Source organism: Lipophrys pholis, assembly GCF_963383615.2.
Source record: "Lipophrys pholis genome assembly, chromosome: 12".
In the NCBI taxonomy this organism is placed as follows: Eukaryota; Metazoa; Chordata; class Actinopteri; order Blenniiformes; family Blenniidae; genus Lipophrys; species Lipophrys pholis.
Window position 1 is genome coordinate 30,834,184 of NC_137641.1, and position 20,126 is coordinate 30,854,309.

The 20,126-nt window shown below is 47.1% G+C and overlaps 1 protein-coding gene across 2 annotated transcripts in view; it reads right to left on the reverse strand.

The window, feature by feature from the left end:
- Positions 1-613: 613 nt before the first annotated feature.
- abl1 (c-abl oncogene 1, non-receptor tyrosine kinase) overlaps positions 614-20,126 on the reverse strand; it is a 51,767-nt gene continuing 32,254 nt past the window's right edge. For both annotated transcript variants that reach the window (XM_080476527.1, XM_080476528.1), the window contains 10 exons: positions 14,920-15,084; positions 9,327-9,622; positions 6,769-7,041; positions 6,559-6,643; positions 6,011-6,188; positions 5,419-5,603; positions 5,007-5,159; positions 4,850-4,939; positions 3,750-3,878; positions 614-3,527 (listed from right to left, as the gene is read on the reverse strand). In XM_080476527.1, coding sequence (XP_080332653.1) covers positions 1,852-3,527; positions 3,750-3,878; positions 4,850-4,939; positions 5,007-5,159; positions 5,419-5,603; positions 6,011-6,188; positions 6,559-6,643; positions 6,769-7,041; positions 9,327-9,622; positions 14,920-15,084 — 3,230 coding nt within the window. In that variant the 3' untranslated portion in view covers positions 614-1,851. The remainder of the gene's footprint in view (positions 3,528-3,749; positions 3,879-4,849; positions 4,940-5,006; positions 5,160-5,418; positions 5,604-6,010; positions 6,189-6,558; positions 6,644-6,768; positions 7,042-9,326; positions 9,623-14,919; positions 15,085-20,126) is intronic.

Here is a 20,126-nt window from a genome sequence, read left to right on the forward strand (position 1 = left end):
GCAGGTTTGTTCAGGCTTGTGGCTCCACTGAGCGAGTTGCACCAACATCTTCACCTTCCGGATGTAAACCCAACGTGACACACTGCTTTAGCCTTAGCTTGTGCTTTAGCCTTAGCTTTAGCTTGCGCGCCAGTTTTAGGAGCACTTCCGTTTCAAGTCTCACGCGCACATGGCTCGTTAGCATACAGAAGATAATTGTAAATAAGTATTTATTTTTTTGAATTGGGAATACTGGACATGGTAGGCTTAAAAACATTTTACTGGCCGTTAGTGACAATAAAATAAATATATATATATATATATATTTTGTCTTTTGAAGCAGTTGACTATTTCCCATAATACTTTGCGGCTCAATGAGTCGGTCTCCCGTGTTGGTCACGTGATCATGATCAGGCCACTGCTCCGAAACAGGAAAACACACACACACACACACACACACACACACACACACACACACACACACACACACACACACACACACACACACACACACACACACACACACACACACGACAATAATTTCAAGTGAAAACGCAAAACTTTCCTGAAACGAAAAGCGAAACGTTTCCACTTGAAACGTCGTCACATAGAAAAAAGAACCAGACTCAGTTTGTGTATTTCAAGTAGCACGACTGCTTTTTTTTTTTTTTATTGCAACAAAAATTGCACCGAGGCTAAAGAGAGAGAGAGAGAGAGAGACATTTACAAATAATAAAGTTTGTCAACAAAAAAACAAACAAACAGGTGAAGAGGCTTTAAACACAAAGGTAAAGAGTAGTGGTATGTTTGGTACACGGGAGGAATTTAAAAAAAGAAGAAAAAGCCAACAGTGACAGTACCATGTTGAAGTGGAGGCAGCTCGTGGTCGGGTGCGACTCCTCGTGTCATCGCAGTCACTCGACCAGTGGAATTTCATTAAAGTCTCTCACTTTACACATTTTACACTCCACTAGAATTTTATTGTACTTTTATTTTTTTTTCTGGGCTCTGGAACAGCCGCAAAACCTTTAATCTCGGAGAAGAGACGCGGCTTCAGCGGCCGAGCTGCTACTGATGGCTTCTGTGACTGGCATGAGAGAAAACGACATAAAAAAGAAGAAGACAAATTAAAAACAACAGTTTTTGCACCCTGGTCCCTCTCCGGCACACACCGGAGATAAAGTTTTTATGTTTTTTTTTTGGTATGGCAAACATTTCAATCTAACACATTTTGTCAACCACTTGGCACAATTCAGTCGAAACCACACCAGACAGAACCGATGGAGTGGAAGGCACCAGAACGGCGCAGGGGCCTGTGCGGCGCTGGCTCCGCCTCCGCAGTGCTGGCTCCGCCTCCTCCTCAGTTGTCTTTGCTGCCGCTGTTACTTTTATGGCACATGTTTCCAAATACTGCGAAAAGTATTCGTACGGAAACACTCAGAAAGCTGGCTGACGACTGGGGGGGGGGGGGGGACGCTTTACGGGCAGAAGATCTGCAACGCGGCGTGCAGGAGGAAGAATTTTAGATTTGCTCAATGTGGTCGGCAGTAAGGAATCACTCTCACAGGTTTGATGCTCGTGTCGGTGACAGAAGGAGAAAAAAGGTGTCAAAATCTGCAATAAGACACAAAATGATTGACTTGGCCCCGGGCCTGGTGTCCAGGCTGAACAACATTCATAGTTCAAATCTCCACTCCGCCTCCTTTGACTCCAAACGTGGTCGCCACAGGCGGTAAGTGTTTCCACACGGCTCTCGCCCTCGGCTCTCCGGCCACCGGCTCGGCCGGCGCCACTGTTCGTGCTCGGACTCAAAGGGCGGTTGTGGTTGGTTACAGTTCAGCGTCCTTGGCAGTCTGGGTGTTTATGGCGGCGCTACCTTTGAACGATGTCGCTGATCTCTTTGACGGAGGACAGCAGCTTGCTGAAGTCCTGCTGCGCGCTGGAGCCCCCGGTGGCGGCGGGGCAGATCTGCAGCTCGCGCAGGCTGCTCTCCAGCTTGTTGATGGCCTCGCGGAAGGCGAACTTGTTCCTCATCTGCTGGATGGAGTCCACGTAGCTCACGCAGTACTTGGACAGGTTCTTGCCGGCCTCCAGCACGGCACCGTGGCTGCCCGTCTGCTCCGAGTTGCGGCAGATGGCGGCGCGGAGGAGCTCCGTGCCCTCCAGCACCATCTCCCGCGTCACAGCCGAGTTGGGCGTGCGCTCCGAGGACTGGCGCGGCGCCGTCTTGCGGAGGGAGCAGCGGGTTCTCGCCAGAGGGGTGAACGCGGTGGGGGAGGTGGGATCGCCGGGGGAGGAGAGCGAAGAGGCGGGGCCTCCGAGGCTCTGGCTGGAGGCGGAGCTGGTCATGGAAGTGGAGGAGGTGGAGGTCTTTAACGGTTGAGGTTTGGAGGTGGGCAGCTTCTTGGTGCCGTCACTCAGGGCGGAGCGGGCGTGGTCGCCGGCCGTAGACGTGTGGTGAGTGTCTGCGATGACGGGGAGGCACTTAGTTTTGATGTCCGGGGCGGCGGAGGAAGGCGAGGGCAGTTCTTGGGTGGGGCTGCGGGAGATCTTGCCCGTTTTGGCGTTGGTGGGCGGCGGAGGCGGGGCAGGCTTGGGTTTCTGTAGCTTCCCTCTTTCCCTGACGGACGAGGAGTCAACCGAGTGCTTGTTCCTGCGGGCGCGGCACTCCTCCCCCGCCGCCCCCAGGGCGGGGAACACGTTGGACTTGAGCAGCTCGGCGTGGAGGGCGCTGGTTTTGGAGTTCTCCAGCCCCAGGCCCGGCCTCTTCACCACCTTGGGAGTCAAGGCCTGCGGGCTGGAGCCCGGGCTGGGATCAGGGTCTTTCCCCAGGAAGGACGCCGAAACGTCGGCGGATATGTTGAGACGTGGCGGGGGGGTCAGGGTGCCCATTCGGGGGGCGTTCTCCCCCTTTTGCTCGCTGGTCCTCTTGCGAGGCAGAGCCGGCTTCCCCCCAAAGGTTCCCGAGTCGAAGTGGCGCTGGCCCAGGTCTCGCGGCAGCGTGACAGATTTCCACTCCGTGCCGTCAGAGCCCGCCGCCATGCTGGAGGACCACAGAAACCTCTTGGAGTTAGAAATGGGGGTCTCCTCCTCGCTGGGGGGGGTCGTGGCGGCTTTCCCACCCGGGCCAGGCACGGCGGGCGCCCCCTTCTTTCGGGGGTATAACGGTCCGGGGTAGCTGGGGGCGCCGTTGGCGATGCCTCCGTTGTTGTTGGGGCCCAAGAACCTTGAGGAGGTGTCCAGTCCGTGCGCTGTGTCGCTGGTGGTCAGAGACGCTCCGTTGTTGAAGCCGTCGCCGTCTCGGGGGTCCGGGGTGACCCCCCTCCTGTCGGAGTGGACGTCCATGTCTCTGAACGACGAGCTGCGTTTGGGCGGCGCCGGCGCGTTCTTCTTCTTCTTCTTGATGAGGCTGAGGAAGCTGCTGCCGCGCGTCTTGTCCTTGTCCTTGGGGAGCAAGCGGTCGTCCTCGTTCAGGTTGCTGTCCAGGAGGAGGCGCTCCTTCCTGGGGAGCATGGGGGAGGACACGGCCGCCTCTGGGTCCCCGGGGTCTGAGGGGGGACATGGAAACAGGGTGTGGTCAAACTGGATCCAGATCAACTATTTATCTGGAGAAGAAGAAAGTCTTAAAGTACTTTTGTGAGCCGACGCATTTATTTTCATTAATTCATCACAAACAACCCGTCAAACTGTTTCTGGAATACCGATGATTCCGGCTGTTGGGTATTGTGATCAGGATATTCTTCGTTAACGTCTTTGAGCTCGTGTCTCACCTGGACTGTCTCCGTCCCGGTTGTCCATGTTCTTGCGTAGAGTTCTGGTCTTGGTCGGCAGCTCGGGCGCCTGCTGGATGGGACCCAACATCGCCTTCTTCTCCTTCTTTCCCAACTCCTTCTCCACCTCTGAAACACACACAGGAAACATGTCCCACGTTTTAGGCGTCGCACAAGACGACGTGCCGGCTTCACATTTTCATTTCCTCTTGCTTCACATCCTTCAATCCTGATCGACGGCACCGATTCCCAACCGAGGCCATGAGGGGAATCAAACTCTGCAGATGTTGAAGAAGAACCAGTTGAAGCCAAATGCTGAACTGTGAAACTGCTCCAAGCTGAGAAGGGCTGTGTCCACCGGGGCTGTTTAAAACTTTTTCCCCAAAGGAACATTAACAAAACAAGTAACAGTGTAAAATGTAATCCCCCCAAAAACAAAAGAAATTAAAACAGAAACAACAAAAAAAAACAGCTGTCTTATAATGAATTATGAACCTTTTCATCTAAACAGCAGCGTGTTGTCGTTAATTGTTATCATTTCCTCCATCGTTCAGCTCATTGATCTTTTTGTGTTTTTATGAAGTAAAATGTTTGTTTGAGTCTGCAGCTGCTTCACGGTGGAACCAGCAGCATCTTAAAGAGCTACGCTTCATATCAGGGATGATCCCAAGATGAAGTGTTGTGAATGTGAATGACAAGCAAATATTAACCCTCGTGTCCACCAGTGTCTTCTAACCGTTTGATCAGAAGTCAGAGGCTCCAGAGTCTTTCTAAAGTCGCCTTCACGGTTTTCTGTTTTCGTTTCAGAAAAAATTTGCGTTTACACAGCAACGTTTTGAAAATGATGTCCGTTTCTATGAAACGATGACTGTCAACTATAAAACTACCAAGTCCCAAGATATTATGGACTGTGAGGCCGCCATTGTTGTTATTGTCCATCTACTCAGAAGAAGTGTTTACTACGGCCGTGGGGTTATTAGTGATTTCGAGCACCATAAACGCAACGGACGTTTTCCATTTTCACTTGAAAACACAATTCCAGGAGGCTCGAGAAGAAAAAAGAAAAAAGTCCGTTGTAAAGAGCAGAAAGCAGCACAGACCGTCAGAGATGCTGGATTCCTGGAACATGGTCTCGAACGCTTGGTGGGTCTCGGCAAACGACGGACGTTCTAGAGGATTCCACCTCCAACCTGATGGGAAAGGAATCAATTAGAGCGGTCGTTTTAAAGATGGCTTCTCTCCACGGGCGGTACTCACAGGCCGTCATGAGCTCATAGACCTTCTCGGGGCAGCCCTCCGGCCGGTCCATGCGATAGTCTTTCTCCAGCAGCTCGTAGACCTGAGACAGGTCGATGCCGGGGTACGGAGACATCCCGTAGGTGGCGATCTCCCACAGCAGCACGCCGAATGCTGCGCCAGCACAAAATAAGAAGTCAAGCCTGATGCTGCTCATAAAGAAACATGTAATGTTGGGTCCTTTACGCAGGTAAAAACTACGGTACAATCACTGGCATGCATCCTTTATCCTGGAAGTGAAGACATTTATAAACTGTTCCAGTCACTTGTTGAGGTAACTACACTGCTCAACACTGCCCCCACAGGTCCTCAGTGGTATTACATCATCGAGCTCTTGGTGTCTTCAGTGTTGTGCGACTGAGATCAAACTCACCCCAGACGTCAGATTTAATGGAGAACTTGTTGTAGGCCAGACTCTCTGGAGCGGTCCACTTGATGGGGAACTTGGCCCCGGCGTGAGCCGTGTACGTGTCTCCGGTCATCAGCCGGCTCAGACCGAAGTCCGCCACCTTCACCAGGTGGTTCTCCCCCACCAGACAGTTCCGGGCAGCCAAGTCCCTGCAGGAGGGAAAGTGAGAGAAGCCCCTCCATTTGTAAAAAAAACTCTCAAAACATATTATCAGTAGGAAAAGAGGGAATCAACCCAACAGCCTGTCTTCTTGCTCCAGCCGCAGGTTTTCTTCAGACCTTCACAAGCTGAGTCTTGTCGGGCTTAAATATTAGAAACGCAGTCTGGCAGATACGAAAGACGTAAATCACCTCAGCGCTGGTTAAACGTGCCAGAACAAACTGGCCTCGCCTGTTATTCATGAAGAAAGTGAGCATTGCTCAGGAATGAGGAAGACCTTTCCACCAACAATACGTCGGAGTCGGAAGCAAACCTGCAGAAGTTGATTTGACTTTTCATAACCTCCACCAGACCTCCTGGAGTTCATTCTCCTTGTGGGGAGCGTCGTCACTCTCACCTGTGGATAAAGTTCTTCTTCTCCAGGTACTCCATGGCCGAGGAGATCTGCGTGGCCATGTACAGCAGCACCACAGCGTTCACCTCCTCCCGGTTGCAGTCCCGCAGGTAATCCAGCAGGTTGCCGTGTGTCATGAACTCTGTAATGATGTAGAAGGGGGGCTCCCGTGTGCACACACCTGTCTCACACACACACATGCACGCACACACACACTAAATGTAGTGAAATGTGTTTGTCACAGAAGAATCTGATGCAAAAAAATAAAGAAATTACATTTTTTTAAATAATGAAAACAGTTTTAACTCATGATGAATAACTTTTAGGAGCTGACTGTAATCTGCCTGTCTGTCTAATATCCATCCATCATCCAATATCAAACCATCCGATATCCATACAATCCTCCATCCCTACACCGATCCATGCAATCATCTTATACATCCATCCATCCATCCATCCATCCATCCATCCATCCATCCATCCAGATTTATTTTACTTTCATTAGAAAAAGTCTTTCTGGGTTCAGTAGAAGAAGACTTGATGGTATTTACCCAACAGCTGCACCAGGTTGGGGTGTTTGATCTCTTTCATCACTGCGGCCTCCTTGAGGAACTCCTCCACCTCCATCGTGTCTTCCTGCAGTTTCCAGCAGGAGAACAAACTCAGAGACTGTGTGCAGTTGCATCCACACGACACCAGATGGCAGCATGGGAGGCGTCAAAGTGTTTCCACCGTGAGATCAGAAGCACCGGATCTTTTACCTTGAGAGTTTTGACGGCCACGGTGAGGTTGTACTTCTTCCAGACGCCCTCGTACACCTCCCCGTACTGGCCTCCTCCCAGCTTGTGCTTCATGGTGATGTCGGTGCGCTCCATCTCCCACTTGTCGTAGTTTGGTGAAACTCCGTAGATGGTGGGCTTGTTGCGCTTGGGCGCCGGGTAGTGCAGCGTGGTGATGAGGCCGTCGGCCACGGTGGAGTGGTGGTGCACCAGCTCAGCCAGCGTGTTGAAGCGGCTTTCTGAGGAGACGTACAGCTGTGGGGAGGAGAGGGACTATTTTACTACAGAAAGGACAGAACGGAGGAATAAAACTGGACTGGAAGCAAACATGGCCGATACAGAATCACTACTTCTGCTCAAATCCTGACCTGTTGTACCAGACCGGTGAGTACTGGAAAAGTCACTGAATATTTTCCCCATAAAAGAATAATTTTCTGGTTGGCCTTTGTCAGGAAGCTGGTGGACAGAAGGATATTGGTCAGGGCTCGGTGGACACACACGCTTTTCCATCATCCGAGTCTTACATAATCCTGAGAATGATTCGCTCGCCACTCATTGCTTCAGCTGGAAAAAGCTGAAAAGGACGATCTCAGAGACTGTTGACATGTACAGAGGATTTAATGGTCAGTGAGCAGCTTCAAACGAGACTATTGAGCCGAACAAAGAAGGAAAAAAAACATTTTCTGAGCGAGTGTGAAACAAAAGCTGCAGACTGAAGCAGCGCTGAGGGAACCCAGAGCCAGATCACACTGACTCCTGACCTGGAGCTCAGTGGGAGGATGGAAAACAATACATGGTGTGTGTGTGTGTGTGTGTGTGTGTGTGTGTGTGTGTGTGTGTGTGTGTGTGTGTGTGTGTGTGTGTGTGTGTGTGTGTGTGTGTGTGTGTGTGTGTGTGTGTGTGTGTGTGTGTGTGTGTGTGTGTGTGTGTGTGTGTGTGTGTGTGTGTGTGTGTGTGTGGTTGTCTTGGTCTCTCCATTTGTTTTAGTTTTTTATTCATGTGTGTGCGCTCACATATTTGGCTGCGCATGTCTGTGTGAACACGTCTTAGCAGGGCGTCTGCTGGCCGTTATGAGGAGCACAGTGGTGGTTAGAGGCATTCCTGCCATAGCAGACATCACACACACACACACACACACACACACACACACACACACACACACACACACACACACACACACACACACACACACACACACACACACACACACACACACACACAGAGTGGAATCCCTCACATATTTGTATCTGATGCTATAAATCATCGACTTTCAGAAGTTACCAAAAAGCAATTTAAAAAAAAAATATTTTAGCAATTAACAAAACCCTCAATTCATCAGCTACAAAAATCCACAGACTCCGTCTCCGTAGAAACACACAAAGTGTCTCACGTGAGACGTAGTCGTCCAAACGGGGCCTTACTGTTCCTGCAGACGATGTGCGATCTTAACAATCTTAGAGGTTCACAGCGAGCTGTGAACTTGCGCTGCGCTGCACGATGCTGCACTGCACTGCGCTGCACTGCGCTGCGTTGCACTGCGCTGCACGACGCTGCACTGCACTGCGCTGCGCTGCGTTGCACTGCGCTGCACTGCGCTGCGTTGCACTGCGCTGCACGACGCTGCACTGCACTGCGCTGCGTTGCACTGCGCTGCACTGCGCTGCACTGCACGACGCTGCGTTGCACTGCGTTGCACTGCGTTGCACTGCGTTGCACTGCGCTGCACGACGCTGCGTTGCACTGCGCTGCACGACGCTGCGCTGCACGACGCTGCGCTGCACGACGCTGCGCTGCACCAAACTAAGACTTGAGGCCACGACAGGAAGTTTGCCGGCTGCACAGTGAAAAAGCAGGAGGATTCGTGGACGACGACGTGAGAAGTCGTGATCACACACGATAAAACATCCTGAACATGAACATGAACTCAGTCCTCGTCGTTCAGACGAGGTAACTGGACATAGGATGTCTGCATGCTTGAATATAGATGATCAATTTTTTTCTAAATATATTTTCATAAAATGTAACTTTAAGTAATCATATTATCACTAAAGGGGTTTATATATGGATTTGTATGTATATTTATAGGTACGTGGGGAGATGGAGTATATAGGATTGCACACGCATTAAAAATATCACGTCTGAAATAAAATAAAATAAAATAAAATAAAATAATGTATGTTTGTAGAGAAATCCCAGAAAAGACACGGGAGGGGAATATGGACGCAGTCCTGGATTGGAATGAGAGGACAACGAGGGATGCTGATTTTTCAAAAGAAGCGTTTTACGTTAGCGGTTTTTGTTCCGATCTTTCATTTTCCTACAAAAGACAGTTTATGTAAACGTGACCAAAAGGTCGCAGGTCACAGTCACGACCAACACAAACGTGTGACACTGTGGGAACTTAATGGCAGGTTGATTTTGGTTCCAAGTCCAAGACGTCGTCTGATTGAGAGCCGAGACCAGCGATATCGCCGCGACTCTCCTCTTTTGTCTGGGATGAGAAGATGTTGAAATGAGCATTACGTGCAGGTGAAGCCCACCTTGGAGTCGGACGCCGTGTTGATCCTGTAGTGGTACACCCTGCCCTCGTAGCGCAGGGAGATGGACCTCTGTCCGGGGCTGCTCTCGCTCTCCCGCACCAGGAAGCTGCCGTTGATGCCCGAGCTGAGCAGGTACTCGGCGGCGTTGCGCGACACGGGTCCGTGGTACCAGCTGTGCTTCTCCAGGCTGTTGACGGGGGTGATGTAGTTGGACGGCACCCAGCCCTGGCCGTTCTTGGTCTGCGCCTCGCACCACTCGCCATTGTGGTTGTAGCCCAGCACTCGTAGCTTCTCCCCTGAGATTACACACAGATTAGAGATTGCATAGCAGCAAAAGTACTTCAAATGAATGTAAATGATGAATGACAGCTGGAAAATGGTTTGACGTTTATATATTTCTATTATCTGATGATATTCAAATGGTTCCGATGAGCACAAACAACCTTAACTCTGCTCTTTGTAAAAGTCTAGTAATGACAGTTTGTGCATTAGGTGGCAGTAGTGAGTCAGTGTTGTACTTATTTGTTGTTTGTTCTTAATAATTACCAAGAGCTCCCGTCTCTGTTGTGTTTATTATTCAATCTGCAAATACCACTGACCTCTGATCCGATACCGAGTACTAGCAGACCTTGTATGGCCGATACCAATCGGATACCGATATTTTCAGTGTCAAGTCCGACATGAGAGGATAAAACTTATGTGGTAAGAAAAACGAGTTAAAGGTGAGTTTTGTTTAATCCAAGAGAAACCAAGGCAATGACGCAGGAAATAACAGCTAAACATTAAGATTAAACCCAAAACAAGCAGAATCTGAATTATCCACATTTTGGTATCGACCTGCAAATTACTTGTTTTTCAAGAAAAGGATTTTTAATTTTTTTTGCATTTCAGACTTTTCATAAAGTTCATAGAAATAAAGGGTTTTTTTGTTCATTTTTATTCCCGTCTCACAATCAAATCAGAAATTGTAGCTGATTTTAAATGGATTTCTCTCTTGTTGGTTTTCTGTGGAGGCTAAATACTGTGGAGTACTTTAGTTTGAACGCTTGGAGAAAAACCATAAACTAATCTCATCTGCTCTGATTACACCTGCCCGGTCACACTTTCAGGTCCCAGGTCTGGAATAGATTAAATCACATGTGGAGAAAACAGCCTGATGTCAGTGGTGTCGGTGTTCCACTGCCACGGATGGTCAAACAGGCTTTATGCTTGTTTATTCCGGCACATATGTTCCCAGCTTCCTTCCTTTGTTTGACTGTCTGACTTTCCATCTGCTGTATTGTTCTGCTGTCGGGCTCGGCCGGGGGAATAACAGCCCACGTGTGTGAAGCCAGTGTCAGGAAGACAGAGAGGGACGGAGACAGGATGCAAATAAGCAGATTCCCGGTGATAAGCTGCGTTTATGGAGTCTCCTCCAGGACCACGGCAGCAACCATCGATGGGGACATTTTGTCAGGCTACATGTTCTCCACACAGATTTAGAGGAGCTGGAGGATAAAGCTTTTCACGGCTGTTTCACCTCGGGCAGGAAGAAAAACAAACCAAAAAAAACAATGACGCTGGGGTCAAATAACAAGCCAGTGATGCTGCATGTTGAAAAGCTGGTGATAAAAGAGGATTTTAAAAGGTAGTAAATGTGAAAATGAGTGAAAACGCAACTTTTCCGAAACGCTGCTCCTGCGTATGCTCACCTCGACCGGAGTGACTAGAAGTTCTGCTCATGTGAGTAGATCGACTATAACAAGAAGGTTTAGTCCAGAGTGGCATGACTCCCACTTTATAGTCTCCCGGACTTCCTGGTACTTTTATTTTGACAGTCACTGTAGTAACAATCCAACTTGGTAGTTTTATTTTGACAGTCACCGTAATAACAATCCAACTTGGTAGTTTTATTTTGACAGTCACCGTAACAACAATCCAACTTGGTAGTTTTATTTTGACAGTCACCGTAACAATAATCCAACTTGGTAGTTTTATTTTGACAGTCACCGTAACAATAATCCAACTTGGTAGTTTTATTTTGACAGTCACCGTGACAATAATCCAGCTTCGTAGTTTTATTTTGACAGTCACCGTAACAACAATCCAACTTGGTAGTTTTATTTTGACAGTCACCGTAACAACAATCCAACTTGGTACTTTTATTTTGACAGTCACCGTGACACTAATCCAGCTTGCTGGTCTGTCCACTAGAATGTCTGTGTTCTCCTGTTGTTCATGTTTAGAGCTCGTTGTTCAACCAACTAACTACACGGCTGTTAGTTTGCGTCTAAACACACATCGTTTTCAAAACGTCTCCGTGTAAACGTTTCCACGGAGACGGAGCGTTTTCAAAAAGTTCCACCTTGGGAGCCGTTTTAAACCTCAGTGGTCATGCTAACAAACATCTAAAACTTTAACAAAATGTTTTTATTTATAACTTAAAAATGTTGCGTAAATGAGTCCAGGTAAACTGTGACTGTGTGACACGCTGGTGAAGCTCACCTGTGATTGGACGCTCTGTCAGTACTAACTAGTACTCTGACACAAAGCTGTAGATATTTCTGTAAGTGACTGACTTCAGACTTCCTGTTAGCGCAGCAGCATCAAACTATTCAGCCTGATTCCATCTCCAGTAGGTAAACTAGTGCCGTGATAAACTTTAAATTTGAAGAGAAAAGCACAGAAAATTACTAAAACCTCAACCTGAAGCCAATTTTCCGTCACCGTGAACTGATCACAGGATCACGTTGATGAAAACAAGAGGAACAGCATTTTAAAACCAGATCTACCTTCTTTTTCAACCTTTATTATAACTTGTTTTTGTCCTATATGGAAATAAAAACCCAACAAAAAACAACAAACAAAAAAAACAAACAAATCTCCAAAAGATTTCCTGGTGACCGAGGGGCTTCAAGGGGCTTCAAGGGGCTTCAAGGGGCTTCAAGGGGCTTCAAGGGGCTCCAAGGGGCTTCAAGGGGCTTCAAGGGGCTTCAAGGGGCTTCAAGGGGCTTCAAGGGGCTTCAAGGGGCTTAGCGCCGTCCCAATTCAAGTCCAACTGCAGACTTTTCTTGCATATAATCCCCCTTTTCTTTCCCCCTCATTTCCCCCAGCGACCACTAAAGGAAGTCACCCCAGGTGATGCAGGTATTAGAAGGCCTCCTGAATAAATACTGGAATGCCGTCTGATTTCTGCATGTTAAAGCTCTTTTCCAGATTTGATGGCCAATCACGCTGAAAGTGCGTCACACAGTTTGTCAACTTTTCCCCAGGCGCCGCGCTGCTTGAGAATACCGATGAGCCATCGGAAATCTGACCCAACTTCAAAGAAGAGGCGGTAACTTAATATGAAAACTAATAAAGAATAATCATCTTTTGCCAATTATTTGACACAGAGACTGGATGCTTAGAGGAGTTAGTCTCCATGTTGCATGTGATACAACTGATTGACCTTTTTAGTTGTTCTAACCCGAGCCACCGCCCCTTAAGATAAAATATAAAATCAGTTAAATCCAAAGAAATGATTTCCCCACTGGGATCAATAAAGAAGAGATGCAGTACGTTTGTCCGTAGTTTTCCAAGAGAGGTGATTGTGAACTTACTTTTTACTCCTTTTCACTGAGTTGAACGGCAAAAACTAACAGTCACTGCTCCGGAAATGCAAAGATTCTTATCAGGTTCTAACAAGAATTTGAAAAGTGATCACCTTGTCTCTCCTTGAGTGTCTTAAAAAGCTCTATACACATTAAATGCATTATTATTAAAGTTTCTATTTAATCAAGCGTACCTTTAGGGCTGGTTCAAACCATTTTCTAGTGACGCTGCTGTAGGTTTAGACGGCCGGAGACCTCTCTCTCTCTCTCTCTCTCTCTCTCTCTCTCTCTCTCTCTCTCTCTCTCTCTCTCTCTCTCTCTCTCTCTCTCTCTCTCTCTCTCTCTCTCTCTCTCTCTCTCTCTCTCTCTCTCTCTCTCTCTCTCTCTCTCTCTCTCTCTCACAGTGGTCAAGCGAGCAGCGCGTCTTTGTGTGCGTGGCCCTTTAAAATGTTTTCTAACAGTACAAGTGGCAAAAAAATTATAATTTTAAGTAAATTTAAGTACTCGGTATCGGTATCATACATTACTTGTTTTAGAAAAAAGTGGTATCGGTGCATCCCTAATATATATATATATATATATATATATATATATATATATATATATATATATACTAATAATGGACATTTTTAGACTTCTAAGCAGTTTTTAATCCTTGGGCCATCAGAACCTTAAATAACAGCTGACCTGGACTTTAATGTTTTTAATCTCCTCACTGCCATCCTGCTCATGATGTTTTTATAAAGTGTGTTCACTTATTTACCTTTCTACTTACACTTTACTTACACTACTTTACTTACACTTATAACTTATATACACTTATAACATATAACTTACACAAATAACCTCCACTTATTTACCTTTTTAGACTTTCTATTTATATCTTTGTACAATGAGTGCATTTATATCACATGTTCTATCTAGTTTAGGTGAACTTTCGCTCACTTTCTAATTGCTGCCCAAAGGAGCAGAAACCTGTAATTTCATTATATTTCAGATATGATGACAAATAGAGCCTCATCTTAACTTTTATTTGGATATTGCACAGGTTTAGTGGTTGGGGTCCAGACTGGGGGTTTGGGATGCATGTTCTCTCTGTGGACTTTCTCTGGGAACTTCTGCTCATTTTCTGAACGACGACAAATACTTCCTAATTTCCTTGCACAGTCCAAAAAAACCTGCATTTGGATAAAGAATCATTTGAATCCCATTGTCCCAGTAGGATAATAAATTCTCTGCTGCGTCAGGTCAAACCTAAACTTCTTCGAAATTCTGACGAGTGTGAATCTTATTAAAAACCAGTTTCTGCTATGAATCAGTCCAGATCTTCATTCAGACTAATCTTTCAACTCAATGACGCCAAGTAAAGCGGCACCAATAATTACCTCCACACATTCCTGCACCCTGGTAAGTAAATTAGATTTGCTGCACACCTTCTGATTCACCTCTGGAGTAAACACCCGGCCTGTGGGCCGGAGCCGGCCAGCCAGAGGCTCCGGCCAGCCAGAGGCTCCGGCCAGCCAGAGGCTCCGGCCAGCCAGAGGCTCCGGCCAGCCAGAGGCTCCGGCCAGCCAGAGGCTCCGGCCAGCCAGAGGCTCCGGCCGGCCCCGGCCCGTGGGCCAGAGCCGGCCAGCCAGAGGATCCAATCCGGCCGAACCACCAAGCAAATTGTACAAATGTCAATGGAAACATTGATTTTCAAACAAATTTCCAGAGAGTAGTGGACACAACACGACACTGAGGCCCGAGCTGAGACCTCAGTGATGCTGCCAGCTTCAGATCCTGTTCTGGAGCATTTCTCTGTGTTCTGCTCCAGAAAGCTTCATGAGGAGATTCTGGCAGAAATATAGACATTACCGTCATGAATACTCTGCGCCACAACGAATAAAAACTTTACATGTAAAAGGTTGTGTTGGCACTATTTTACCGGTCAGTCAAGATGAAATTGGTTCTGCTCGTGGCCCCTGGACAGAACCCTGCGGTACCCCTCCTCATGGGGATGTATAGAATGTGCTGCTCACCTTTGGTGATGCTCAGCGTGTTGTCGCCGCTGGCCACGAAGTCGTAGAGAGCCACGAACAGGTTGGGGTCATTCTCGCTGGGTCCGGCCAGCAGGTTCTCCTTGGAGTTCCAGCGGGCGGCTTCAGTCAGACCCTGGCCCTCGAAGTCGGGTCTCTGGAGAGCTTCTGGAAAGAGAGAGAGAGAGGAGACGAGCATCAGCACAGCCAATCACAGAGCAGCGTGGAGCGCAGGGCAGTTTGTGAAGCGTCTCCAGGTTCGGCCTCGACGAGAGTCGGGCGATTGGGCGGCGACGCTCGTGTGTCTTTAACAAATCAGCTGTGATTCTCTCCATGGGATTAGAGGGCAGCAGAAAACAAAATGACCATGGCGGCTTTCCCTCCAGAAAGAAGCAGGTTCTGGTTCTGGTTCTGGTCCAGGTCCAGGTCCAGGTCCAAACTCAGCACCTGTTCTTTGTCTTTCACCACCAAACCCGGCCTATCAGCCATTCTGGTTCCTCAGGAACTACTAAACAAACTACAAACTACTGTAAATGAAAGTTGGAGTGTTTAGAGCTAAAATGAGCCTTTTAATGGCTTCATGTGAAAGAGAACTTTAATCAGAGTGGTTACCTAGGTTACCATGGAAACGGCTGTAGAGCAGCGTTCTATCATTCTACACCTCCATTCCTCCATGTTGAAGCTTTTGATTCAGACACGTCCAGAAATAAAGTGAAAGCAGCAGAAAGTCACTATGGAATGTCCAAGAACCACCAATAGAGCGACGAGGAGACTCAATGTCTTCATCGAGGTTCTGGTCAGACTAGATGGAGCGACCCGGACCAAACCACTGGGACGGTCCGTCTCCTGGTTCCTGGATCCTGCCGGCGCTACGTTGGTGGAACCAGTGATGTGATGACGTGGTTCTACTGGCTCCCTGACCATGGAAACACAACCGCTTCTTTGGAGCTGCTCATTAAGACCTGAACTAGAACCTGAACTAGAACCTGCACTAGAACCTGCACTAGAACCTGGTTCTTTTTGGTGGACCTACTGGTGATCCACACCGTCTCCTCACGTCTCTGCAACTTTTCATTTCCTGGGTTATTCCCACTTCATTTTCAGACGCTGAAAAATGAGTTCCAGCATGAATTGTACCGGTAACGCCATCGAGACGGTGGCACCGGAAAGATGTTCCCAAATTATACGTGTGTCCATCATACGGATTACTGACGTTCTAGCAGAATGCGATACACCGGATGAAAAGAGACAAAGGGAGTGAGGAGGCCATTTATAGCGGCAGTGAGGTGGAACGATGAGTGTGATTGTGTGGGTTTCCTCAGCTGTTCTCACGCCTCCTGCATTTCATCCCTCCCCTCATTCACACATCCGAGGCAACAGATGAGAGCGACGCTCAGTTTTCACCTCCCGGAAACTATTTCCCCGTCAGCATGTCTGGATTAAAACGCCTTGGATTACTAAGAAAGCACGTTTTTCTAAAAGAGCCACTCAGATTTATCAGATCACTGACCAGAGCAGTTTCTCCGTTGTGTGTGTGTGTGTGTGTGTGTGTGTGTGTGTGTGTGTGTGTGTGTGTGTGTGTGTGTGTGTGTGTGTGTGTGTGTGTCTGTGTGTGTGTGGGGTAAGCCCCGATTACACAACATTTTGAAAACAGAAAAATTCTGTTGCATTTTGGGAGTTTGTTTAAATGAGAACGGCAATCGAAGCCACTGAAAAATGCAACTTTTGAAAACAGCGTGGAAACTGAGAAAACGCAACTTTTCGGAAACGCCGCTAGTTCTGCACATGCTCAGTAGAGCCAACCGGAACAACGTTTCCTCCGTGGTGTCATGACTCCCAGTCCATATTCTCCTGGGACATGGTGCTTTTATTTTGACAGTCACCGTAATAACAATCCAACTTGGTACTTTTATTTTGACAGTCTCCGTTATAACAATCCAACTTGGTACTTTTATTTTGACAGTCTCCCGTTATAACAATCCTACTTGGTACTTTTATTTTGACAGTCTCCGTTATAACAATCCAACTTGGTACTTTTATTTTGACAGTCTCCCATTATAACAATCCAACTTGGTACTTTTATTTTGACAGTCTCCATTATAACAATCCAACTTGGTACTTTTATTTTGACAGTCTCCCGTTATAACAATCCAACTTGGTACTTTTATTTTGACAGTCAGAGTAATAAGATCTGAGATCAGCTGGAAGTGTTGGATCCTTTAAGGTGAAGCTTCAAACCTTCAGCTTGACTTTATTTTTGATTAAGTCGGTTCCATGTTTGACCTTGAGTAGCAGAAGGAAGATTGAAATATTATTGTTTCAAGTTCAGTTTCATTTAGTTGATCGATTTTTTTTTCTCCAAATCTCAACCATCAAACATCACGACACTCGGTAAATATCACCGCTCCTCACATTCCTGAGCGGCTTTGCAACGGCGGGATTTGAGGGTATTAGCACGTTTTAGGAACAAAACCAAATGTCTGATTTAAAAGAGGAAAACATCCGGTGACCCTCAGAGTTTTTGGAAGAACAAATATTGACTTCTAAATGGGCTTAAAGACCAAGTTGGCAAACTCGTTGTAAAAGCATGGCCTTAATACCGTCATAAAACACAAAACGGCTCATTTTTAAACTGGAATGTTGGAAAGTTTAATAGATCTTTACTTCTGAAATAGACTTAAAAGTAATAAAAACAGCATCTTTAGAAAAGGTTCTCTTCCCTAATGTCAACAATCAAACTGTCACAAAGGGAAAACTGATGCTTCAGAGGACAAAGTTACTCTGCTTCATCACAAAACAAGCCTTGGCTTCCACGCGGACAGAAAAAGCTGATAAATTACTTCATTTATCTAGTCGGACGGCAAATAAGCAGCTTTTTATCGTTTGTCAAGAAAGCCAGAGACACTGACTGGACACGAGCTTTGTTAAACCAAAAGAAAACTTTTAAATAAAATCTAAATATTTCAAAGCTTCAAAGAGGCGACCTCTCATTCCACAAACTTAGGTTAAGTTACAATCATAGCAACAAACAAGCATCAAGGTTGTGAAACTGTTAAACAAGCTCTTCATGCTTTGGTGAAAAACCGTGGAGGAGAAGCCTTTTCCTCCGGAGCTGTACAGAGTGCGCCCACATAACACGAGGAGGAGGTTGGTCACCTGATGCAACTCCTGCAGACGTCGTAGGACAGAAGAAAACCTTCCAGAATAGGAGCAAACTTTCATTTATTTACCCTACAAAAGTACATTTCATTGACTGGAGGGAGGAGAGGACAAAGTGTACTATCAATAAAAAGAAAAAACAGGCAGCTGGGTTTGGTGAAACTCAAAGGAGCATGAAAGGCGATACTCTGAGGAAAGGAGAGATCAAACAGCGGAGTCACGTGGATAATTTGGATTGTTTAAAAAGGTTTGGAAGATGTTGAGTGTCGCCTTGATGAGGAAATGAGCAAGAAAGAGATTAAAGATAAAACACAAACGCTCGACAACGATTCAGAAAAGTTTGGCGTTTCCACCAACATTTTTAATATGATGTCCGTTCACACTCAGAAACCCTGGAAACCATGTCGTTGACATGCCAGGCCACAGGGTGGCGCCGTTAGTTGTTTTTCCAATGAAGACACACACATTGCACGCAGAGAACAATACGCCACGAAACATTTTAAAATGTCAAGTGTTGGAGAGGACAGGCGGCGAAGATGAGTTGTTTTTACAGGCGACGCTCATATAATCCAGAACATGTAGTTTGTTGAAAGAACGTTGTTAAATTGAAAAGAGCTTTGCTTCTTCACTTGACGTGTCAAACGAGGCTTTAAGAGGGAAGAGAACTGCAGTAAATCACCAGTTAACAGAAAAGACAAGAAAACTAGATTAATACTGCGCCAGGCTAGATTAAAGTAAGCGAGCCCAGGCTGGATCTCCTGTCATCCTTTCAGAATAAATCGTTCATACGTGTAAAAAGTAAGAGCAAATAGTATAAAAGGAAATCAAGGGCAAACAGATTGAGCGGATTCCTTCACACAGAGCAGCACCAGATACTGGACCAGCGTGGAGAACTGGTGATTTTCTAGGGTTCAGACGTGCAGAGTGAAAACCTAATCATGATCACTTTATGCATTTCAATGTTCACTGAAACGATTGTGAGTTAAAGGAGCTTCTTCCTCAGCTCAGTTCTCTAAGGAGAACTCACTGAAGCTGATCATTCCGGCCCAGGCGCATCACATTTAGTTCAAACCCTTAAAACAAAATACATCAATATTTAGCTTTGGTGCAACTTTTGGATATCCTGTGCCAAATAGTTCCACTTCAGCAGCGACGTCAAGGTTCCTGGTTCATACTGTCGTTTTAAAAAGCAGCTGAGGGCAGAAATGAGTTCAGATAGGAAAGGAGGAGTGAAGAAGTCATGGAGACCAGCGACGCTGCAGAGGTTTTGCTCAGAAAGTCTGCAGGCGGCACGTTTCAGCTCGGCCATGTCACACATGTCCACGTTACTGGGCCACAAATACCACAGCTCTTTGTTCACTGGGTGACGAGACACCGACACATGGGCCAAGCAAGAGAGAGGGGGAAAGGAAGAGGAGGGGTGGAGGGGTGGAGGGGTGGAGGGGTGGAGGGAAGGGCCAACCAAATGATAAATAAAGAAGAAATTCTAAAAGAAAAACGGTGTGGAAGCAACAAGCAGAGAAGCTCTTCTATCAGAGTCACGGAGTGGGAGGAATGACAGCACGTCTTGGCTGCGCTGCCGACATGACGGACGAGACGATTAAACAAGAGTGGAACTTGTAAAGAATTCATTGCGATAACGGCGCCGCCATGACTGCAGTCAAAAAGCCGCGCTGCACAGAAACCGTCTGGAGGAAATAAATCACCAAGCGTCCGGCTTCACACCGACGGCGAGCTCGCAGAAGTTCAGACTCCGTGACGGTGCAGAGCGCCATGAAGTCACCAACCACCGGACGGGAAATATCTCACCTGCCGTCAACGGAGTCAGGAGAGGAGGAGGACAAGAATCCTGATATTGGACGAATGTCTGAGCCAACATGTGGTTGGGAGACACACCGGACAGGTGAGGACGTCCTCAAGCTTCATGTGTTTACATGATGACACTCCATTGTGTTTCTGTGGTCTGTGTTCATGACAATGTGCTCTGAGGCACTGAAAACTGCCCCCCCAGGGTGCAACTTTTTAAAAAACGCAGAGTGGGCGGAGTGAGA